The sequence below is a fragment of the Westerdykella ornata genome (genome assembly GCF_010094085.1).
Source record: "Westerdykella ornata strain CBS 379.55 unplaced genomic scaffold EI97scaffold_16, whole genome shotgun sequence".
Lineage (NCBI taxonomy): Eukaryota > Fungi > Ascomycota > Dothideomycetes > Pleosporales > Sporormiaceae > Westerdykella > Westerdykella ornata.
In genome coordinates, this window is record NW_022986866.1 from 1 (window position 1) to 22,514 (window position 22,514).

The 22,514-nt window shown below is 53.4% G+C and overlaps 10 protein-coding genes across 10 annotated transcripts; 5 read left to right on the top strand and 5 right to left on the bottom strand.

Moving 5' to 3' along the window:
- Positions 1 to 65: 65 nt before the first annotated feature.
- EI97DRAFT_434518 (oxidoreductase-like protein) lies at positions 66 to 2,525 on the top strand. Its single transcript, XM_033798652.1, has one exon. It carries the CDS (start codon positions 530 to 532, stop codon positions 2,324 to 2,326), a length of 1,797 nt encoding a protein of 598 aa, XP_033652489.1. The 5' UTR covers positions 66 to 529; the 3' UTR covers positions 2,327 to 2,525.
- A 494-nt stretch (positions 2,526 to 3,019) lies between these two features.
- EI97DRAFT_434519 (uncharacterized protein) lies at positions 3,020 to 4,311 on the top strand. Its single transcript, XM_033798653.1, has one exon. It carries the CDS (start codon positions 3,111 to 3,113, stop codon positions 3,972 to 3,974), a length of 864 nt encoding a protein of 287 aa, XP_033652490.1. The 5' UTR covers positions 3,020 to 3,110; the 3' UTR covers positions 3,975 to 4,311.
- A 389-nt stretch (positions 4,312 to 4,700) lies between these two features.
- EI97DRAFT_468235 (siderophore esteras-like protein IroE-like protein) lies at positions 4,701 to 6,163 on the bottom strand. Its single transcript, XM_033801649.1, has 2 exons — positions 5,791 to 6,163; positions 4,701 to 5,698 (listed from the first exon to the last, which is right to left on the bottom strand). The coding sequence occupies exons 1-2, from the start codon at positions 5,967 to 5,969 to the stop codon at positions 4,945 to 4,947; spliced, it is 933 nt and encodes a 310-aa protein (XP_033652491.1). The 5' UTR covers positions 5,970 to 6,163; the 3' UTR covers positions 4,701 to 4,944.
- Positions 6,164 to 7,505: 1,342 nt separating this feature from the next.
- EI97DRAFT_443532 (uncharacterized protein) lies at positions 7,506 to 9,188 on the bottom strand (the record flags this gene model as incomplete). The annotated part of the gene is made up of 1 exon (XM_033799835.1): positions 7,506 to 9,188. The coding sequence occupies one exon, from the start codon at positions 9,186 to 9,188 to the stop codon at positions 7,506 to 7,508; it is 1,683 nt and encodes a 560-aa protein (XP_033652492.1).
- A 614-nt stretch (positions 9,189 to 9,802) lies between these two features.
- Positions 9,803 to 11,978, bottom strand: EI97DRAFT_434522 (adaptor protein complex 3 Mu3A). The gene is made up of 4 exons (XM_033798654.1): positions 11,915 to 11,978; positions 11,447 to 11,866; positions 10,035 to 11,389; positions 9,803 to 9,976 (listed from the first exon to the last, which is right to left on the bottom strand). The coding sequence occupies exons 1-3, from the start codon at positions 11,953 to 11,955 to the stop codon at positions 10,114 to 10,116; spliced, it is 1,737 nt and encodes a 578-aa protein (XP_033652493.1). The 5' UTR covers positions 11,956 to 11,978; the 3' UTR covers positions 9,803 to 9,976; positions 10,035 to 10,113.
- Positions 11,979 to 12,073: 95 nt separating this feature from the next.
- Positions 12,074 to 12,745, top strand: EI97DRAFT_434523 (uncharacterized protein). Its single transcript, XM_033798655.1, has 2 exons — positions 12,074 to 12,239; positions 12,297 to 12,745. Exons 1-2 carry the CDS (start codon positions 12,128 to 12,130, stop codon positions 12,476 to 12,478), a joined length of 294 nt encoding a protein of 97 aa, XP_033652494.1. The 5' UTR covers positions 12,074 to 12,127; the 3' UTR covers positions 12,479 to 12,745.
- EI97DRAFT_420994 (uncharacterized protein) lies at positions 12,611 to 14,047 on the bottom strand. Its single transcript, XM_033797045.1, has 2 exons — positions 13,911 to 14,047; positions 12,611 to 13,844 (listed from the first exon to the last, which is right to left on the bottom strand). The coding sequence occupies exon 2, from the start codon at positions 13,817 to 13,819 to the stop codon at positions 13,109 to 13,111; it is 711 nt and encodes a 236-aa protein (XP_033652495.1). The 5' UTR covers positions 13,820 to 13,844; positions 13,911 to 14,047; the 3' UTR covers positions 12,611 to 13,108.
- Positions 14,048 to 14,330: 283 nt separating this feature from the next.
- Positions 14,331 to 18,547, bottom strand: EI97DRAFT_434526 (uncharacterized protein). The gene has a single exon (XM_033798656.1). The coding sequence runs from the start codon at positions 18,129 to 18,131 to the stop codon at positions 14,628 to 14,630; it is 3,504 nt and encodes a 1,167-aa protein (XP_033652496.1). The 5' UTR covers positions 18,132 to 18,547; the 3' UTR covers positions 14,331 to 14,627.
- A 549-nt stretch (positions 18,548 to 19,096) lies between these two features.
- On the top strand, positions 19,097 to 20,047 carry EI97DRAFT_451198 (uncharacterized protein; the record flags this gene model as incomplete). The annotated part of the gene is made up of 2 exons (XM_033800328.1): positions 19,097 to 19,207; positions 19,250 to 20,047. 2 exons carry the CDS (start codon positions 19,097 to 19,099, stop codon positions 20,045 to 20,047), a joined length of 909 nt encoding a protein of 302 aa, XP_033652497.1.
- Positions 20,048 to 20,468: 421 nt separating this feature from the next.
- EI97DRAFT_83195 (uncharacterized protein) lies at positions 20,469 to 22,389 on the top strand. Its single transcript, XM_033803128.1, has 2 exons — positions 20,469 to 20,506; positions 20,566 to 22,389. Exon 2 carries the CDS (start codon positions 20,723 to 20,725, stop codon positions 22,193 to 22,195), a length of 1,473 nt encoding a protein of 490 aa, XP_033652498.1. The 5' UTR covers positions 20,469 to 20,506; positions 20,566 to 20,722; the 3' UTR covers positions 22,196 to 22,389.
- Positions 22,390 to 22,514: the final 125 nt, after the last annotated feature.

Below are 22,514 nucleotides of genomic sequence, written 5' to 3' on the forward strand. Positions count from 1 at the left end.
GACCGACTCGCCCGTGAGGTACGTTATAACTATAAGTTTTCGCCTTCTATTTTACGTTGTTGTAGCGCTGCTATAGATCTAGTGTGTACAGAGGATGGGGGGAAAATGCGGAGAGAGATGCGCCAAGAACTCGCAGCATTTTTGCATCTAATAGATTGATTAATGGGATTCCTACTGCGTCAGGCTCGCCCTTTCACGTCCACCCATGGCCAGCAGCTTCAGTCAACCCCGCGGCCGAGAATTGATTACTAATAAATCCTTCTGTTCATCATGCCAATGGGATGGGATGTACCAGCGGCATCGTGCCGTCACGTCAGAATGCTTACAAAGCTGTTCGAACCTACGGACGGTCGTGTACGCCCTAGAATGACATCGTCTCAGGACGCAATCGTCCGGGGATTTAAAGCCACAGCTAGAAGTGCTCTGGAGGACAGACTACAGGGCTCGTAAACCACTTTACGGCTTCCTTGGACTTGCTATCCATTCTTGTCCGGCGTTAAGCTCGACATTCGCCATGGCGTTCTTCACAATGGCGATGCCCTGGAACGAAGGCGAAGAAAGGATGCAGCAGCTCATGCATGTCCCGGAGCGTGGAAACCCTACGGCTACCACGTTGACGCCTCAAGCAATGTACCTCCTCCAACGTGCACCCCTTTTGGCCATTGGCACTCTAGATTCACAAGAGAGGCCATGGACAACTCTATGGGGTGGTCAAACTGGATTCTCCGAACATCTCGGTGGTAAGATGATCGGAACCCGGACGCTTGTCGATGGGGAAAAAGATCCCGTGGTTCAGGCACTGGCTGGTGGAGCTACGACGAATGGGGAGATGATACAGGGGAATGACAAGATGGTCTCGGGGCTAACCATTGACTTGATGATGAGGAAAAGGGTCAAACTGTTTGGTCGCGTGTTGGCTGCGAGTTTAGGGGAAGCCAAAGTGCAAGTCGAAGGTGATGAACAGCAGCAGGATGGAGTACCCCGGGCGCAGCACCAGCTTCAACTTGTCACGAACATCGAGCAGAGTTTGGGAAACTGCCCAAAGTACCTGAACCAATACGAACTCAAGCCGACCTTGGTCACGTCGAAGCTCACATCTCAATCGCCCTCGCTCTCTGCCGAGGCCAAAACGCTGATATCTCAAGCGGACATGTTCTTTCTCACCACCAGTACGCCAACAGATATGGATACGAACCACAGGGGTGGCCCTGCAGGCTTTGTCCGAATTCTCTCCGACACTGAAATCGTATACCCGGAATACTCCGGCAATCGCTTCTACCAAAGTCTGGGCAACCTGCAGATAAACCCGCGCATTGGCCTCGTGTTTCCCAACTACGACACTGGCGATGTGCTGTACATGACGGGCACGGCGGAGGTTCTGGTACTGGACGATGCGGCGAAGCTACTGCCAGGAAGCAATCTGGCGGTCAAGATAACTACCGAGGAAGTCCGGTATGTGGCATCTGGTCTGCCTTTCCGAGGAATCAGGAATACGCCTTCGCCATATAACCCAGCCGTGAGAACACTAGCTTCCGAAGGAAATATCAAGGCCTCGTATGCCTCATGCCCTCGTCAATCCGCCACGCTCATCGATAGGACGTTGATAACCCCAACCATCGCTCGTCTCAGGTTTTCCACTCCCGAAGGCATCTCATATAAGCCTGGTCAATGGGTTGCCCTGGACTTCTCGAAAGAGCTGGATATGGGATACTCACACATGCGGGACGATGATCCGACGAGCCTGAACGATGATTTCATACGAACATTCACGATATCGTCGAAACCAGACGAAGAGCCCGACATGAGCAAAGAGTTCGAGATCACAATTCGCAAAGTCGGTCCCGTGACGAGCTTCCTCTTCAGAACGAATGATATAGGAAGCTTGCAAATTCCAGTTCTGGGTGTGGGCGGAGAGTTCTACATAGAGCGAAATGAAAAGGAAATCAGTTTCGTAGCTGGCGGTGTTGGTATCACGCCACTACTTAGCCAATGGCCATCGCTTTCAGAAGATCACTTGACAAAGCTCAACCTGTTCTGGTCGATCCGCGCAGAAGACATCGATTTTGTCGCTGACGTCTTTGAACGGTATCCGGGTCTGGCACGGCGCACGCAGGTATATCTGACCGGATACAAAGATTTCGAAGATGTGAATGAAAAAATAAAGAAAATAGATGAGCAAGGAGCCACGGTTAGAAAACAGAGGCTAACGAAGGATGGTCTAAATGGCTCGAATAAGTGGTATATTTGCGCTTCGAAGGGGCTGCGCAAGGTTTTGTTGGAGTGGTTGGAGGGAAAAGATGTGGAGTTTGAGGATTTTGATTATTGAGGCAGTCATGACAATGTTTCAGCTCAGGAAGATCTAAGTGGTTTGTTTATTCTCAATTGGATATGACTGACTTCTTCGCGCACTCCACCGAATCGAGTATGAAGCGCGGTGTAGGGACACCCTCTACCTAGTAGAAGCAGACGGGACAGTGGTATGGCTCACTTTATGAGCTTATATATGAACCCTACAAAACATTGCCGTGTTGCCAAAGGTTTATTCCAGTGAAGTCCTGCATCTGGTGGACCATATCCGGATTTATGATTTCGTGCCTCAGTGGAGACTCTTTGACGGTCTGCTGCTCGGGAAGGACGCCTAGAGTTCCGTTGGTGTGTCCGTGCTGGTCGTCGGAGTCCTGGCAGCCTTGATCGAAACCGAACGCCCGGCTTGTGTGAACCGCCATCTTAGACGAAGGGATGAGGTTGTGTTTAGGCATCGTGCCAGAAATCGTGAGGGAGTTGGCGGAGGTTTGGAGAAGGAAGGTGAGCGGATAGCCGTTAAGTGCTAGGCCGTGAACAGCGGCCCACGTCAAGTTTTACCTTCTGAATTTGGTTTCAGGTATCGTGAGAGAAATTGTGAGAGAGTTTATGAACGGTTGGAGAGGAAAGGCGAGTGGATGGCCGATGGGCGGTGAACTGCAGCGCACGCCAAGATTCTTTAACTTTCTTCGCCTTCACTCTGATATAAGTGGTGCTACGCGGCCGTTCAGTCTTGCGTTCTGACATCTATTTCCCAGAAAACACACATACCTACGGCATCTCCCTCTTTCAGCGCATCGATATACTCCATGGATACACCGTCGGGAGAGTCTGCCGCGAGGACACAACTCAATCGCGACTTTGATGCCATCGCATCTGCATCTGCAACAAATCGCGCTGAACCAGAGGCCGCTCAGTCTAAAGAGCAGCAGGCTCAGGCTAAAGAACGCCTGGCTCTCGTTCGTGAGGCTCGGGTTACTGTTCGGGCTGCCCTTCTCGCATACAGCAACGCGATTGACGCCCTTCGGACGAAGCAGGAGCTTCTTAATGCCTTTGCGCTCCCGTACGACGATCCATTCATTCGGTGGTTCAAGGATGGATTGGACAAGGCAATAAGTCCGGTTCTCTCAATCCTCGATCAGCAGGTCACAAATGCAAAATCGAAGATGCTCGACATCGTCGGTGGAGAGAACCCCCGCTTCTCGCTCGACGCGTATAACAAAGACCAGCTCAGCGAGAAGAAGACTCTAGAGAGGCTCCGTGCCATCGCCGAGGACACGGGAGGGGAGAGCCAGAAGGACCTACTCTCTCGGATGGGCTTCTCGGAAAGTTTCATCGACCTCGCCTTCTCATCGCTTTTACCTCCCGCTGAGACCCTGGGGAACGACCGTAAACGTCCACTCAGTCCAACAGGAGGGGCGGACTCGGCGCGAAAACGCCAAAACACTATGCAACATGATCGGCCCATTAACGCAGACGAAAACGCCCAGCAATCCCGCGACACTATCGGTGCGGGACACGTCGAAACCAACCAGCCCAACTCGCCATTGGTAACCAGACAACCTGGAGAGAGTAGAGTCCCAAGCGAGAATCGTGTTGGGGATGAGAGTGAGAAGCCACCACTCTTACCATTCTTCACATCACCACATCGGCGGCACAAGCGTCGACCGTGAACCGGTAGTCGGATACGTCGGCAGGGCAAACAGCGCTATGGGAAAGATGATATGTGATGGTTGAGATCCACGTCAGGATGGCGCTGGTATGGGCTCAGCATAGTTCAGTTTGGGAAGCGCGCAGGCGAGGCGGAATCATCTGAGGAGGTCGGGTCCTCCGCAGAATGGCAACAGTGGATTTTTACGAGTTTCCTTGAATGATACGAGAGCCTACCTTGTCCATTTATTCTATACTGGCCCCTCTTACATCTGACTAAACACCCCCTTATTCTGCTCTAAGTCAGAATACCCAATGCAAGCATTTTTTATCAGTTACGGTACAAGTACGCTACAAGAGTACCAAGTTTTAAGACTAATTATCCTTGGACGAATTATGTTAAACTTATTATAGCGTTACAATATAAGCTGCAATCCCCTACTGTTTAGTTAGACCTAAAGAGATGCAGTAGTTCCTAGGCCTACAACTTAACAATATGCCGTTGTAGGGTTGCAGAGGCATTTGTATCGTATTGCTAATAATCTACCTTTTAAGAGTGCTAAAGAGAGGTTCTATAAAGTAATACTAAGCAAGAGGCTTAATTCTCCTTTATTGTTTATAACAAGTTATCTACAGTAGTAGATTCCTAGTACAAAACTTAACAAGTATTCTAAGGAAAAAGGATTAGCAATTAGCTCTAAGAAAGCTTCTTTTAGAATGCTAAGAAACAGTCTAGAAAATAATAGTAAGCAGGAGGCTTAGTTCCACTTGCGTTCTTTCTCTGCTTTTGTAACAAGTTGTATAGAGTAGGCAATTCTAAGTAGGAAACGGAATCTCTTCCCCCACTAATTCAGGGTTTCATCCGAGACCTGGGGTGAAGTAGTAGACCTTAAGAATGTACATGTTGCCTTTAATTTCCTGCCGCCCCTCCAAATCCTTCTACCACACAAGGCCCGCCCCGCAAGCCCCAAGAAACTCAAGTCAACCTCCCCCTCACCAATCCAGAAAATAATCCACCCCATCGCACAACGCCGCCGAACCCACCGCCGCATGATAACTATTCGGATACTCGAGCAACTCGACATGCCTCAGCCTCGGACTATCCCGTACCTCCTTGAACAACCTCTTGATCAAAGTCTCCGTCTTGAGTGAGCTCAAAAACGCCCTTCTTTCCTCAAACTCGGCCTCCGTCTCCGTCCTGCGCTTCCGCGGATGCCCCTCCAGGGCGCCGTAGCTAAGCTGTAGAGCTGGGAGGCGAGGCGTGGTATTCCCATTCGCATTCTCTGGTCTCGGTGTCTTCAACGCCCCCAACAGATCAAAGATGTACTCCTCATTCCAGATCAAATAGGGACTCGCACTCAGATACACATCAAACAACTCGGGCCGGACAATCAACGCCCACACGGCGAACAAGCCTGCAAAACTGTGGCCGAACAATGCATCACGGCCCCAGGTGACGCCGTCGCCGAACACGTGGCTCGTGATCCAGGGCCTCAGCACGCCGTCCAGGAAAATGAGGAAGTTTTCAGCGTTGGAGGGCACGCCGGGGAGCGTGGGCGTGGTGCAGTTGGCGCAGACGGGGATTTGGTAGTCGTAGTACCGGCCCTGGGAGTAGGGCGAGTCGGGCAGGAGGGAAGGGTAGCCGATGGTGACGACGATGGTGTCGGGTTGGGTTGAGTCGACGGGGCGACGCTTGCGGAGGGCTTCGGTGGCGGTGCCGGCGAGGGCGTTGCCGTCGAGGACGTATCTGTCTTGAGGTGAGTATGATGGGTTTCTAGATGTATTGCCGGCCGGAAGCATAGAGGAGAAGGAAGAGAAGACGGTTCACGGAAGGCTTACAAGGTGTTGACATGACTCTGCACATCCGTAGATGTCCAATTCAATGGCCAGGAAATCTGCACTTGGTATTCCCACGTTCCATTCGTGATGTTCCAGTACCCGACGTTGGGGAGCACGGTAGGAGGAAAGGAAGTCACAAGGGGGTGAAAGGACCACGATCCAATGGATGAACTTGCCATCTTGACGGAGAAAGGATTAGCACAGTTCCTAGGCGAATTCTGTGGTTTTATTTTCGCAGACACTGAGCGAGGCCTTTATATATTAGCTGCTATGATCGGGTTCACATTGCCCGAGAAAAGCAACATCCCCGTCCCCGCCACATCCAGACCAAAAACTCCGTCGTGTTCTTGGGATACATGCGTGAGGGGTGCATGAAAGCAAGTTTACCATATGCATGTATATGCATGTACTACACAATAATCTTCTCTAATCCCAGTGGCTGGGAGCAAGGATGTTCAGCCTCCGCAAATACTAGGGATCCCAGAACGTCGTTCGTCTGCTTCTTTTCACAACTAAGCACCCCTATGCATTTCCTCTGTACGGAGGTTCTCCAGAAAAGTAAGGGCCGCTCACGTAATAAGTGCCAAGAAACGCTAGCTTCAGCATGTAAAACAGCCTCACAACAACAACGTAACTAGCAAATTTAATTACTGCAATAATGTTCTTTGCAGGTTAAGCTTCTGGAATATGTAATTTCTAAAAAATAAGGACGTTGTTGCGTTGCGCTAGAGCTAGATGAATACAGCAGAGATGGAAGTTTTGATGTTCCTCGGGTTTGGCGTCTCTTGGCACCGGCCCTTACTTTCTTGGAGCACCTCCGTACTGCCGTTTCCTTCGTCTATCCAAACAGCTAATAGGTGCAACAATATAGCATGCCCTACAATTAGCTTTGTAGCGCGCCTTTTGTCTACGTAATGTAACTTCTATTTATTAATAAAGCAAACCTTTCCCCGTAGCATTATTTAGTTAGAGCTAATCAACTTGGGTTAGTATTTTTACCTCCTGGAGTTGCAGCAAAGTGTTTAGTCGGACGAGGAGAACCGCAGTATTGCTCGTTCGGAAAGGTCGCCTAGCCCTGGAGAACTTACTCGTGCGAGTACCTAATGCAGATGTAGTCATAGGTAGGGCTGGGCCAAGTCCCTACTCCGGCTTTCTACACCGATCTGACTAAACAACTCCATGCAATTCCCCTGAAGATGAGAGTGCCTAGCCAGCCAGCAAAGCATGGATTGTTACCACCAATAGTGCTACATGTAGAGCTTCCCTGTTGAGATTGGTGTACGTACATAGAGGCGCTGTTAAGCTGGTTGCAACTCTTGGTATATTGCTGCACTCCACCTCTTGAATCGAATATGAGAGACATCAGTGCAGAAGAAGTGCATGGTGGTATTCACTGGAAGGTAGAAGAGGCACTATAGGGAATGAAAATTGTGTATCGAATACCGTCTACCATTTACAGGGACGCTCAGGTTCCTTCGTAAGCCCGCACACATACCAGACCACGTCACATGTTCGCCATTCGCTCAAACGCGTCCATCTTGAATACGGAGGAGATGCCATGACTCCTCATTTTTCGTTGCAGTCCACAGTCCATCCAAACCAACGCGCTCATATCATACCCCTGCTCTTGCCGGACGTCGCGCTTCGCCGTTTTGGCATACCTCCGACTTCTCTTCCTATCACACCTCTCTGTTCCTCCCTAGCCTGAAGCGCTCCTAAACACTCACCTTCTTAGACGCACCATCGCCGTCACGCTGCGCATGCTCCGGATCTGATTTTTTGCTCGCCTTCGTCATGACCGCCTTCTTGATTGGAACCTTCACCTTCGACTTCTCCGAGTTCGTACGCCCACCTTCACGGTTGCTATTCCCATGCTTCTGGAGCCTCGTCTCGATCCTACCAATCGACTGAGCCAACCGAGGGTGCTTCCCCATGAACTCCTCAAACTTCTCCGGCTCCGGCAGCGTCTTGCGAACATGCATGGTAGCGAGGTTGTTGCACAGACAGTTCCACAGGCTATCGTCATCGGTGGTATTCTTCTCAATCAGGGCAATATCCTCCAAAACGATGGCGCCCTCGCGGACCCTGTCGCAGTACTGACGGGTGAAGTGGGCGACATACTTCTCCATTCCAAGGTAGATGCAGTCGCGGCGAATGGCGAGATCCTGTTGCATGTTGTAGCGCAACTTCAGACTGAAGACGCTCCTGTGTGAGCCAATGGCGCAGAAATACTCTTTCAGGAGTTGGATAACGGGGACTGCCACGGCACCAGCCTTGAATGCGATGTACGTCTCGGTAGGATTGCGCACGAAGTAATCGCGAATCTTGGAGGAGGCCGCCATGAACATGTGCTTAGGGAAGCCGCGAATCTGCTCGGTGCCCACGATGACAGTGATAGAGGGGCCACGGAAGAGCTCTGCACGCTCAGCCATGGTCATGTCGCGCAAATCTTTAGAGGGCTGATCGCCAGACCAGGAACCGGCACTGTTCGCGATCTTCGAAACCCAGGAGGCGGTGGTCGTCTTGGTTTCAATCTTACCGCCGTTCGTGATGGGAATGGACAACTTCGGAGGTGCCTTCACATTTTCTGTCTCAGCGCGGCAGGGCTTCGGAAGGGGAGGGAGGTCGGCGTTGAGGCCCCAAGCGGTGGGCGATGGCTTAGGGACAGCATCCGTATCGGCCGTCTTGTCCTGAGGTTCCTCTTCCATAGTATGTACCCTAATCTCCTCCTCAGGCTGCAAAGGAGGGCTGGGGGAACGATTGGGCTCGTCAGGAAGATTATGGAGGTCCTGGGGACCATCAACAAAGTCATTCGCATCGACGGCAACGGTCTTCTCGTCAGCGCTCTTCTCATCATCCGTCACCGCAGTATCCTTGACGCTCTGAGCAACCGAATCTTCGAGAGTGGCACTCGTAGACTTGCCAGTCGAGCACCTATCCGTATCGGTATCAAGATGCGCCTCGAGGCGGCGGCGGAGCTCATCGACATGAGCATGCAATTCATCAACATAAGTGCGCAAGCGAGCCAGCTCGGCGGCATCGTCCTGACACTGCTGAATCAAAAGAACCTGCTTATCGACCTTGGCGAGTAACTCGGCAATATAGCCGTCCTTCTTCTTGGACTCGGCCTCCAATGCCTCGAGACGCTTGTTCTGGGCCTCGACCATGGCGAGGTAGTCAGTGGACTTGTCGGACTGTGATGCTTCGGTAGAGGCAGGTTTGATGCCGTTCATCATTCCGTTCGTGGTCACGCTGGAGGACTTTCGCTTGGTGGTGAACTGCGTCCAAGCGCTGGTTGCAGGCTGGGAAGCTGGTTGGGTGCCAATCTTCGAAGCTGGCATCACAGGATGAGGTTCGTCGAATTCGGCTTGAGCCATGTCTGCCCAACTCATCGCCATGATGGAAATGAGCGAGCGGTGGCAAGTATCGTGAGAGTATATTGGAGTGAGCTTTTGCTGAGGTAGGCTCTCAAGAGTGGGTTGGGGCTCGGATGCAGTTGTGGGTTGTGTCGAGGGTGGGGGTTGTGGATAGAAACGGCGGTGGAGACGGAAGACTTTTTATGTCAGAGGCGACAGGGCAGGGCGGTGGCATGAAATTGAGCAGGCGTTGATGATGTAGAATTTAGGGCCAATCGCATTTTGCGAGTGTAGTGAAAGGTTAGGACATTGTAGCTGGGTGAGAGGTCAAGGAGTGAAAGACGAGAGCAGAAGGGAGAAAGTATCTCCGCTAGTGCCTTCCGCGGCTCCTACCAATTTGTCGGTGAGTCTGGTGTATAGCATGGGGCGATCGCACCTTCTGTCCTTGTGTGACCAAGCTTGAGAGCCTCTTGGCTCAGGCGGAGTGTTATTGACTTGTTCAGAGGGCGGACTGGAAGCTCCAAGTGCTTCGATCATTCCCAGAGCGGAGCGGAGATTTAGATTGCTGCTGCTGCAATATCGGATCGTGCTGCGTGGACGACTTCTTTAACTGCTCCAGTCGGTCATGTGATCCGTCGACATACTCGTGGACCTACCTAGGTACCGTACAATGCAACGTACATTGTAAAGAGTGGAGTAGTAATGGCTGCCTCATCAATTGATGGCCGACATTGCTGAGGACTTTCCTACGCCTTTGTGCATTCTATGCATTCAAGTAGCTCCTCGAGGGCGCACATGCCGGTGAACAGGTATAATGTCGGAAGATGGGACTGAGACAAGTAAGCGGACATCCAAGTCGAGAAGTACGCACATGGGGCTCGTGCTTACAATTATAAATGCCTTAACTCCGGCTGTGAAGCTCTATATGCGGCGAACTCTTGTATATCCTTCGCCAACAACCTCTGCCTCACGCCCGACTCTCCACCCCCTTCTTACTGACACAGATATACTTCACCCCCTTATACGGCATGACCCCGGCCCCCAACCCTTTACTCCTCTTGGTATCCACCTGTAAACTCTCCACCTTGATCCCACTCGGCAGCCACCCCTTCACTGAGAAGCTGACCGTCGCACACGACGGCATGAGCACCTTATTCGTCTTGATCCTCTTCGCGTCCGAATTAGTCCCGTTCTTCTTCTGGTCAGCCACCGCGTCGTCATCATCAAGCCCTTGATACGAGGTCGTATGGCCCTCCTCGTCATAGTCGTACGTATTGGACGTACCCACAGGCCCGCCATCCAGTGGGCCCTCATCCTCACCCATACCCACTACGGTCCCGCATAACGTCGCCGTGCACCCAACGCCTGTGCCGCGATCCTGCGCCATCAGCATCCCAACCTCCCTACTACTTATCCTCCACTCGATACTGCGGTCTCCGGGGGCATATCCCGCATCCCCCGCCCCCTTGCTAATCCGCAGCTCAACGACGTTCTTCACCGATGCGGGAAGAGGAATATGTACGACAACTTCTTCAATCGTAGGCGCCGCTGTTGTCCCCTGAACGCTCGCGCCGAAGCCGGGTGCACCTAGCCCTTTTCCAAGTCCGGCCCCGCGGTTGAATGAAGATCCGGTTGCGCTGGGTAAGGGACTGGGAGGCTTGCCCGCGTACCGTGGGTTTAGTGTGAGGCGAACTTCGAAGTCTGCGCCCGTGGGGCCGAGAGACGTGAGGATAGAGACAGTGGCGGGGATGTTGAGTTTCGGCGCGGCTCCACGTTTCGTAGAGGTGGAGAAGGCTTCGAGGGCAGCAGGTCCAAGGAGGTCAACTTCGTAGCCCGCGAGTACGAATCGCCCGTCTGGAGGCACGAATGACAAGTCCCCCGGACGATCTCGCCATTTATTCAGTCGGACGCAGGGATGAAACGCTGGCAGCGCCATGGTATGCGCTATTCCGCCTGGACAGCCTAGCTGAAGGTAGAGGTCCGGTACTCCGGAGACCTTGGATGTGAATGCTATCGTTCCGTTTGCAATTGCGGAGAGGGGACGGCCAGACGGGGCGATTATGACGCTGAGGGTTTCGACAATGTCTACGTAGAGTTCGTTGGAAGTGTGTCGGACGTTGGCACGCCGCCACGGCACTGGGGAGCTGGTTTGAGTTCCGCCGGGGGAGGTTCGACCGGAGATTGGAGGGCGGGAGGACAAGGAAAACGGTGTTGCTGAGGGTGCGAGAGAAGAGGGTGTCGTGCTGGTTTTGTCAGCAAGTCTGCTAGAATAGCATCACGCAGCGATTGCCATGGTGTACCTTGGGAGTCCCACACCTCCCAGCAGGCTCTTCATGAACGTCGGGGCTTCAACCAAATCCCGCAATGCATTCGGCTCTGTACAAGATATAATCCCCCCATCCACCATCTCACTCAGCAGCTGCGCCACTACATCGTAGTTGCTCTCTATCTTGCTCGCCAGGAGCGGCGACCCGAGGTAGTCCTCAAGCACGTCAGCGACGCGGTGTAGAAACTCTAACACCTCTAGTGGCTCCCCGTCGGTCGAGCATGGCGCAAGGAACAAAAGCTGGTCTTGTATGATCGAATACAAGAGCGTCGGAGGATTCGTATTTGGGAGATATATCAGGGAGGGCCGCGGAGAAGGGTGCGAGAGATAGAGGGGAAGAACAGTACTGCCAGGAGAAGGACGACCGGTGTAAACGTGTTCGAGGAGGGGTGTGCTGCGAAGAAGGTTAGCAATACCTCATTGCGCCGGCTCCGAGCCTTACTTGTGCTCATCAAAGATGTACAGAGCTTCTATGGCAGTCATTTTGTGCGCAGAGCTCCTGTCTGGGACGCAGTGGGGTTGGAGAGCTGTCGTCCGATGACGCGCCTCACGACAGGGGTGCCTGGCTCCGGCTCCTGCTGGATTTCGTTGTCGTCCTGACCTGCACCTCACCACAATCTTAATTATATCCCTAAGCCACGGACTTGCCACGCTTATGGCGAAGGAAACCTCCCTTCTTCCCGGCCCACCGCCTGCGCCAACCTTCAAAGAGGCCCTCAAAGAAGACAAAGCACAATTCGACGACTGCACACCCTGCCGGGTAGTAGGTGAGGGAAGACGTCCTACACCCACTTTTCACGGTCACTGACTCTCCCTTTCCACAGGCAGCGCAGCATTCATTGGCCTCGGCATATACACATATGTCTCCGGTCACTCGCAGTTGAAGGCGCAGGAATCCGTTATCAAGGCCAGCGGAAGTAGGTTTGGCATGGCACCTCGACGGGTCGGATTGACGGGCATGGCGGCCGGTTTGGTCGGGTTGGGTGTATACAGATGGTTTGCTTAGACTGGGATTGTCGGGCGAAAAGAAACATCACATGGTAAAAGGGCGTTCAGTGGCTGGATGGAAATACCCAATACAAAATGCAAGGTCGGCCTTTGGTGCAGCTGCAAGGATCGGAGTTTGTAAGATAGATGTGTATTTGTCGCTTCAGCGAAGAAACCAGGTTCTAGAATCGCTGGTGTTGAATGTATGGCCTGTATGAGCAGAAACACCATATCTCTCCATCATAGAACACCGAAAATATATTCCTCCACCTACGCCTCCATCTCCAAGTCGCTGCTATCTACAAAAGCTATGTACAGGAAAACGCCGTCTCTATGACATATGGGTATCATAATGCATCCGCAAGCCTAACCGCTCTCGCCATTCTATGCCTTGCATCCCCGAAACAATGCTGGTACCGGTGACGCGCATTCCAAAAGCTGCATATGCACTCGAATCGCATGGAAGTCAGAAGAAGTGAACGCCCGTGTGTCTCAACGGCGGATTAGCACCTATGCGTGCGGGGGGGACGCGTATTCGGCCCATCGGAGACCTTTTAGTCAGGGGCATTTGACGTACGGATCTTGGACGGTAGCGACGTGTGCGACGGCAATCTAGCGTTCAAGCGATATAATCGGTCCGAGAAGAGCTTCATATCCGGGATCGTTTACCTCCACCATTCGCATCTCGCCGGTCGCCGCCATAGCCGGAAACGTCGAAGAACTCTTGCATGATTTTCCGCTTCTGCCCCGCTCCAGCTCCGATAGAAAAGAGATTCAGATTCTGTCCAGCTTGCCTCCACGCTGTTGATCGACGAGGGGTGCCACTGCGACGGGCGACTGGATCCGAGCCGGGGTTGGCGGCATTGGAGCTTGGGTAGGGGTGTGGCGAAGAAAACTGGAACATGCTTTGAGGAGGCTGGAAGTTTGTGTCCGCCTTCTCTTCGACCGGCGTCGTAGTATTCTGATCGATAGTGTGATTGTCGGAAGGCTCTGCGTGATCGGACGTTGCGTTTGGTTCTGGGGGAGGAGAAGAGCTACGTCCGCGGGCGTCGTCGGTATCTTCGTCGCTTTCGCTCGCTGTCTGATTTCCAGGCGAGTCGAACCTGTCAAGGGCCCACTGGCGGACAAGGAGGCCCTCTCCTGTAGACTCGCCCAGGTGTCTCTGATCCAAGAAATTGAGTAGGTCTTCTAGAGCCTCCTGATAGCCTTCGCTCCGAGACCTTTCAGCGTCGGCGATGGCGCATCGGTAGAGACTGGTGACGGACATTGCAGCGTCCTTGAAGGCTTGCAGAGATTCCGGAGATGGCTTCGGAGGCCTCGCCTTAGGGAGTGACCTGTTGAGGCTCCGCATCGAGTCCATGGTGGTAGCAGACTATCGCACAGATCTGAGCCCAACGTCAGCAACATGATTTCCAAGCGCCGTCCTCAAAGGGACGCTACACAGTACCCACCAGTGCCGCTTAGAAAACCGAACAGAGTATTATTGCAATGAGACCTTTTTTGGTAGCTTACCCGTGGGAGCGGCGGAGGAGATGACGCCAACACAGGGAGCAGGATGTTTTAGCTGGGTGGAAAGGTTGGGGTCAGTTGACAGCAACACAGGTGGGGTTGACAGAACCCTGCAGCCCTACCTAGGGACGCGGGAGAGCTTGGCGACCTCGATTCACGTGATTATGCTAAGAATATCTTGTAAGAAATTTCGAACGTGTTGGAGAACCTTCTGTCAGATATTATCACTTCTACAGTTACAAAAGGCTCGATGCATCGAGGCAAATGGTCATTTGATACCTGTGGAGCGTCGAGCAAGACGGCGTCGTTGCATTTGCAGGGTACATCAAATCATCGTACGGTACCACACAATGAACAATTGGTATCATCAAATGGATGGGATTCTGTAAGACTATTGATGCACGAGACCATCATGCTACGTACAGGCCATCCATCTGTGGCTCGTCAAAGTGGTGGCCTTCACTGCATCGGGATAAGACCCTCTCGTGCAACGGCTTCTTCCACAAGTCAAGAATACATCTCATGTCCGTCATCTCCCTCTTCCATATTCGTGTAATTGTACATCGAACGGCTTCAACAGACTATAGACAATATAGCCACGCATGCAAGGAATAGCACAAGCTGCAATAAAAAGGGATAAGGATCCTTCCGGTCAGAGGTCACCCAGCGCTAGCACCACTACCAGCGGGAGCGTCGACAGCCTTCGTGTTTCCAGCAGCCTTCGCTTGTTCAACATCCTTCGCTTGTTCGACAGCCTTCGCTCCTTCAGAAGCCTTCGCTTTTTCAGCAGCTATCGCGGCGTCGGCAGCCTTCATTTCTTCGAACATTTGCCGTATACCCCTCCGCGGCGAACTGATGCCTTTGAACCGGATGCGTTCCCTCTTGTTAGGATCTTTGATCTCGCCAAGCAGCGGACGGAGGTATTCCACCTTTTCCATTTCGGGTAGAATTGCCGCCTCTTCAACCCAATACAGACCATCCATATCAAGAAACTGCTGGCGCACTTCTCTCTCCCTTTCCATAATCATATCATAATCGAAATCGGGGTCGCCGGGCTGGGGAAACCGAAAGTCCTGCGCAAGAAGTACTATATCGGAGCGGGCCATGAAAGTCTTTCGCTGCTCCCTGGTCACATCGAAGCGCGTCCACGTATTGTAAGGAGGTCCCAGACGATTTAGGTCGAGTTCCGGGAGACCAAGGATACCAACAACCTGGTGTGACAGGATATAGTCGGTTGCAGCCGCGCTCTCCTGATCGATTCCGATATCTTTGCCCTTCGCATACCACAAGGGTAGGAAAACCGCAGATATGCCCATTTCGCGCCCGCGAAAACGTAGCGGCCGGTTGAGCCCCATTTTGCACGCCCGTTGAAGAGCCCGAGGGAGTTTGGAAACGCGTACCTCGCGAGCAGCCTGCTCCAATTCTTCTCGAACCCTTGCCTCTTCAGCCTCTCGTCTCCTGGCTTCCTCCTGTTTTTGCTTCCTGACCGCCTCAGCCTCCTCTGCTTGTCGTTTAGCCGCGATCTCAGCTGCCATTCTATTCTGGACTTCCTCAGCGTGCAAGGATTGGCGTGCTGCTTGCTCCTTTGCCTTCTGTGCATCTGTGTCTCCCTTTTTCTTTTGTGTTTCCGGGAGATGTTTTTCGAAACCTTGGTGCTGTTCGCGAATGGAATCCGGAGGGGAGGCCTCATCAGGAGGTCCAGGGGTAGATTTGGCGGATGGCAGCGTCGGCGGCCTCTTCATCTGGGAAGCATGGTCCATGGAAGCGTCAGAAGCACGGCGCCTGGTGGTTGCGTCGTCACCCAGGCGAGACTTGGCTGCCTTACTTAGAGGCTTTCGCTCATCCAGCGAGTCAGCATCAGAGATTGAAGGCCTGGCAACAGTTCCTCCGGCGGTCTTTGTGCGGATCTTTGGATTACGCTTCCCCCGAGCTTCGTCGTCGCTGACACCCGAGTGTGCAGGAACCGGTCTCTTGAAAACGGCTCCATCGGCAACACGCTTGATATACTTCTTGACGGGACGCGGCTCTTCGCTCTGAGATCGGCGGTTCGCCGTAACCTTCTCTTTCTTTGGAGGTGGCCGTGCTTCATCGTGACTTTCATCGTCAGAGCTGTCCTCTGAAACTACCCGACGTCGTCGCTTGCCTTCACGATTTGCTATCTCCTTCCCGGTCATCAATCTTCTTGCTTTTTGTGGCGCTTGAGGAACAGCAGATGATTTAGCGGGATGAGCACGGTGGGGTTCTTGTTGGGGGGAAGACGATCGATCGCGTCCGGAAGGAGAACTCTTCTTCTTAGCACGGATGGTGGCTGGAATGGGTATCTCCTTTTTGAGTCTCTTGGGGCTCTTGATCCTGTTCCGATACTCGTCAAAGGCCTTTTTCAATTCATCCCTCTCCTCCTCCCATCTGGGACCCATCCTCTCTTCCGATATCTCCCAATACGTTTTCCCCTCTCGATTGCGTCTGGTTGGGTTGAAGGTATCTTGCTTCAGCAGTAACTTGATGATCTCGATGTGCCCTCGTCCAATAGCGACCAGCATGGGAGTCTCGCTGTGCTTAGCGGGGTCCGGATCTGCTTTGAGTCCATAAGCCAGAAGGAGCCCAAGAACATCTTCGTGCCCCCCACGCGAGGCAGCCACACCACACGCAATGTTTGGCTTGATATTGCTCATGAGGAGCTCACCGACTGCCGCTGCGTCCCCCTCACCGGCTTTCTCTATCATCGTCTCGGTATTGAACTCGTTGTATAAGAGCCTCGACGCGACCTTCTGTCGGGCCCCCAAATGTGCATGATTTTGCTTGCTTGTGGTGTCCACGTGCTTCTTCATAGCCTCCTTTAACGCTTTTTCGATTTCTTCATAATTGGGGCGGTCGCGGCGGAGAAGGTCAATCGCTCGCTTCCCCTTCTTATTTTGGTGATGGGGATTTACGTGGCCTTGGTCCAGAAGAAGTCGGACGATCTCAAGATGGTCGTTCTCCACGGCGTCGATTAGAGGCGTGTCGCCGTTGTTTGCTTCGCAGTCCGTCTGGCAGCGCTTGTCGAGCAGAAACTTTACGACCTCAGTATGCCCATTCAGTGCGGCTTTTTGCAACGGCGTAATACCCGCGAAGTCTTCTTGGTCAAGTTCCAACGGAGCTGTCTCGTAGGCCGCCTTGACGGCTTCCAAGTCGCCCTTTTCGCTCTCACGCGCTAGCCGCGTGGCGCCGAACTGGTCAACGTTTCGTTTGCCCATGGCACGTGCAGGAGAAGTCAACGCTCGATGCGACGATCGTTTTGGCCGCGGTGGTAAAAGCGCGTGAGGCGTCTGCGAGGGCCGGGGAGAAGACGATCGTTCCGAGCTGGACTCGGACCAATGTGTCAGATCTTGTGGCAGCGTCAGCGGAGTGAGATCTTTGCGCCTGCGACCAGAGCCGTTGTGGGGCGCGGATTGCGTGGAATGCGATCGCTTGTGAGGCCTCGCAACGCCTGGAGAAGTCGCAGGCGAAGAGCGGCGAGCGCCAGACGGTTGGAGGCCCTCGGTTTTGGCTTTCTGGCGAGGAGGTTCAAGTGCCTTGGGGTGGGACTCGTCGCGTAGCTTGCGCTTGCGCGGCGCGGTGGTGGGGGAGCTGCGCCCGCGATCCGAGAGCAGAGGCGGTGAGGCGGCCGGACGTCCAGACGACTTTGCAGAGTCGGTTGGGCTGGTGTCTTTGGTATGTCGCGAGGTTGTGCGGCTGCTGGGCGAGGTGGGAACTGGACTCTTCGCATCAAGCTCAACGGTGGGGTGGGCCGGTTCGGTGTTGTTGGAGTCTTTCTGGTCAGCGTCTGGTGAAAGGCTGCGGCAGTTGGGACCGTGCGGCACCTCGTCGACACTAGGTTCTCCATTGTGATTCTCTAACTTGATGCTCTGTAAATCTGTCAAGGCGTCCTCGCCAGCGTCACCCAAGACGACTGTTTCTGCCTCAGACTCATTAGCAAGGTCTTCGGAGGGATGGTTTCCATTGCGCAGGTGTGTGTCTGATACCCGCTTCTGTCTAGAAGATGCTGCGGATGCACTCTTGGGCGAGTTCGGGGAGGCAGTGTGAGGTGGAGGAGAGGGTGGCGGTGAGGTGGGTAGACGGTCTTGGGGCTCATTCCCAACAGGCGGCGGGTGCAGGAGCGGAGCAGCTTCGCCATTACTGGTCATCACGCAGGAAGGGGACAGGACCGTTGAGCTCCTGCCTCATGACGGCCCGTTAAGTAGGGTTGATGGGGAGTCGATGACGCGCCGAGGGGCGGGCTTGATGCGCTGGATGCGCTGGATGCGCCGAACGCGCTGAATGCGCTGGGGTTGGGCGGGTCGTGGAGGTGCTTTGTGTGCGGGTGCCAGGAGCAGGACAGTCAAAGGCCAGGCGGGGACGTGGACGAGGACGGGAACGAGGTCGAGGTCGATGGCGAGGAGCAAAGCGACACAGACGCGTGGTGGCGGACGGCTGGGCGAAGGTGGAGATGGAAGGGGAGATGGAGGATGGTTAAGAAAGGGCGAGGCGTGGGCGAGGCCGGAGGAGGAGGAGTGTGGGTCGGGGAGAGGTGAGAGAAGAAGTGAAGACGATGCGATACGGGGGTGGCAGAAGGGCAGACAAGGCGGCGCGGCGCTTCAAAACTGGGCGACGAGGGAAAGAGGAGGCGAGCAGGGCGGGCAGCCAATCAGAGGGCGCAACACCCCTAATCAATCTGATGGCATCCAGCGACCCCAGCACTTCTGCCATGTTGGAAATTGCCCGAGGAAGAGACTGCCATGACCTCTCTTGAGAATAAAAAAGTGACGTCGGTTTATCGATGGAGTTTTGGGTGTCGCCTCAGTAGAAGGAGAACGGGAGCCGCGTACTCGTACCCTAGGGTAGCAGCAAGCCCTACCTAGGGTAATACAGTAGATGTCTACTAAATACTCTGACAAAGGTTGTACCTACACGGTAAGCAATACCTCTGCAAGAGGCACGCGACAGTCCCTCTTCAGAGCTACCATCTCATTATCACATGTCTGGTCAACACGACTAGATATCTGTTGTGTCACGGTCCCCACAACGACGACACCGACCCTCCCCAGCTCCCGGCATAAACACGCTGGATTTCTCTCTGCACGCAACAACAACTCTTCTTCCCATGTCCCCAATGCCTTCTTCGCTGCCGGACAGCGTCCGATGGCTGCTCGAACCCGTGATATTGCTACGCGCCTTCTACCTCGCCGCCGCCGCTCTTGTAACCTCTCAACCGCCCTCCCCAGTGTCCTAAACGTCGCTGACATGTTGCTTCACCTCCTCCCAGATCCTCGCCATCCAGCTCCTTCACCCCCTGAGAAACCGCTTTCTCGTCTACGGTTCACGTGAGGCCATCTCCGCTTCCTCGTCCGGACCGCAAGCTGCTACCGAAAAGCGCTCGTCAACGGTAGATCAGCTTCTAGACTCTCTGGCAAGTCTGCGCGTGCCCCACGGCTACTTTACGCACTTCTACCTCGTGTCATGCCTCTCTACTGTCGCCTGGGGCTCCACCATCGGCCTTTCCAACATGTGCCAGGGCGTTCAACTTGCGTGGCTCCTCATGATGCTACAGGGCATCCGCCGCTTGCTCGAGTCGTACGCCTACATGTCGTCAAGCAAGAGCACCATGTGGATTGGGCACTGGGTCCTGGGAGTGCTCTTCTATCTCACCGTCAATGTAGCCATCTGGATCGAGGACGTACCTGACTCCGAGGGGAGTCAAAAGCCGTCCTTCAGGGTGATGCTCGTCGCTCCCGCAATCCTCATATCCCAGGCACTTCAGCATTCGTACCACGCCTACCTCTACCGCCTTCGCACCTCCCATTCCACCTACCAGTTGCCATGCCACCCTTTGTTTCCTAGCCTCCTGTGTCCTCATTACACATGCGAGATCCTCATCTATCTGCTCATGGCGTTCCTTGCCGTGCCGACTCCAAAGCAGGTAAACTGGACGCTGCTATGTGCCACGGCACTGGTGGCGGTGAATCTGGGCGTTACGGCTAGCGGCACAAAGGTTTGGTACGAGCAGCGATTCGGGGCGGACAAGGTACGCTCCAGGAGGCGAATGATCCCATGGCTTTGGTGAGGCCAGGCTTGACGCAATTTGAATTCAAGATACACACCGCTCGCGGACTTGAGCGATCACTTATGTTTTTCGGTTTTCCCCGTTCAGTGACTGTACGTGACCGTCCTGGGATGCTCCTAAGGGTTCCCTTTCCATTTCCCTCACTTCTCCTTCCCAAGTCCCTTACCTGGAATTACCGTTAGAGTCTTTTGCATTTTCTCTGCTTATTCTTCAATAATAAAAACAAGCAAGACGCTTTGTTCTGCTTATGTTTCCTCTCTACGTTTACAACAGATTTTATAGAGCATAAGAGGAGCGCAGACTAAAGGAGGCGGGTAGAAGTTGAGCGCTATAAAAGCTCGCGCAGTTGTCTATTTTGCAGTATTTTGCCTCTCGGGTTCTACCCGTTCAGGGGTGACCGGGCCGGAAATGCGTCATTCGTCGGATTTTGGTTGAATGTAAGGAACAAAGATTCAAACGGTGAGCAGGCGTAGATTCATACATGTAGATGCAGTTGCTAATGAACCCGGAATACGTAGTTCCTCCCGGTCAGATTCTACTAGATAGGTACGGAGAGTGTATCACGCCTCCACCGCGCCTGCCATAACCTCCCTCTTTGGTATTGACAGATCTTCCGTCCGTCAACACCCTTCACTTTTCCCACAACACGGGCCATACCCCTCTCCATGAAACTGCATGACATTGTTGATATTTTATCTCTACGCATTGCACATTATCATCACTGAATTGTCTTTCATTTGTTATAACCACCGCTATGGCAGCCTCCTCCACCAGCAGTGTCCACTAGACTTGTTTCCCTCGACCATGTCTGATGTCCCAGAATCGGTCCCGCAGGGAGCTTCGAAACCACAATTGCTCCATTCGTTAGAAAAAATTCCCGAAGAGTCTCAGTCTCCAAGCGAAGCTCGACAAGATTCTACCGCTCACAGAGAGTCGGTCACTGGTCCTCATATCACTTGTCCGCAAACACCCCGCCTTCATGACGATAAATCTCGAGAGCCCGGCTCACAGGGACACCTCCTTGGCAGTCCAATTGTCGCATGTGCATCTCAGTCAGGAGATGGAGGCCATTCCAGAACCGAGCCGTCCATTCTTGAGATGAACGAAGCTACAAGGCGCAAGAAACTTGATCTAAGCAGGTATAGATCCATCAATGCCGTCCTTTTGAGGGCGGATCCTTGTCGACAGGAGCCCCGTCCGCGAGCATCTCATCAGTCTAACGTCCAGGTGGATAGGGGCCCGGAAACCGGTCAGCAGGGTTCCACCACTTATGTCTCAAACCGCTCGGACAGTGGAACTAGCCGTCCGAGTCCTAAGCCACAAGCGTCCGATGTGCGGGGGAATGACGACGTTGGAATCGGTCAACAAGCTTCCACCACAGATGGCTCCGCCCAGTTGCAGTCTGAAACTAGTCGACAGGAACCTAGTGCGCAAGCACGCAGTCTTCAGGACGATGGATGTCTGACAGGCAGTCAACCAGATCCTGCCACTTATGGAGCGGCGCCATCAGAAGCTGAAGCCGGATCGCAAGAGCCCAGTCGGCAAGCTTCTGCTTCTGAAGGGGATGGACATCTTGTAGGCAATCGAAAAGATTCAGCACCACCTGCATCAACACTTTCAGAATCTCGAGCTGATCCACCGAAACCCAAGGAAGGATCCGGTCTTCAGGTAAAGGAGCCCCGGGAAAGGGAGCAGCAACAATCTCCTTGCTCTGGGCCGACTCGCTCAGAGTTCTTGATGCACAGCTCGGATTCTATCAAGACATCGAACCAAGGAACGAATAATCCTGAAGGAAGCGGTCCACTTGGCGATACTAGGACATCTAACCTCCAGAACGATGAGATTGTGGGAGATAAGCTGCAATATTCGAAGACACAAGTATTAACCTCCTCCCAACATATCTCCGATTCGGAAAATTCAAGCTTGTGGGAGACCGTGAGTCAGACATCAAGTGACCAGCAAGCAATTGGTCCACCAGTCCGTCCGTCGGAGGACAAGTTTTGGCTCGCGAAGCAAGATGCAGCTTGCGTCCTCATCACTCTTGTGCTGTTTTTGGCCTGGTATAATCGCTTCACATCCTCGCTCGGCAACAACCAAACAGTCACCTTTGGTGTCGAAGGTTTATTGGAGGTGATTTATCCTTACTAGGTGCTGGGGAAATCCAGTTCAGTATTCCTTCTAGTGGTCGGAGCGAACTTATTCGCATCTTGGAGGAGCTTGGCCATGGCAGACGGCCCAGGCTGGCGTTGGGCATGTGTTCTGCTGTGTCTTTGCTTACTGTTCGACATAGTCTCCTTTCCCTTGTGGGCTGATCCCGCAGGTAGGCTGTTGCAGTGGTGCATTGCAACGTATGATGCTTGCACTACCTGGCAAGCAACGTCTGCGGCGTCCATTTTCCTGCTGAGAAGGGTATTGGTTACATGGCTTGACAAGCCGGAATACTCGCGCTGCCCTTCACGCTGCACAG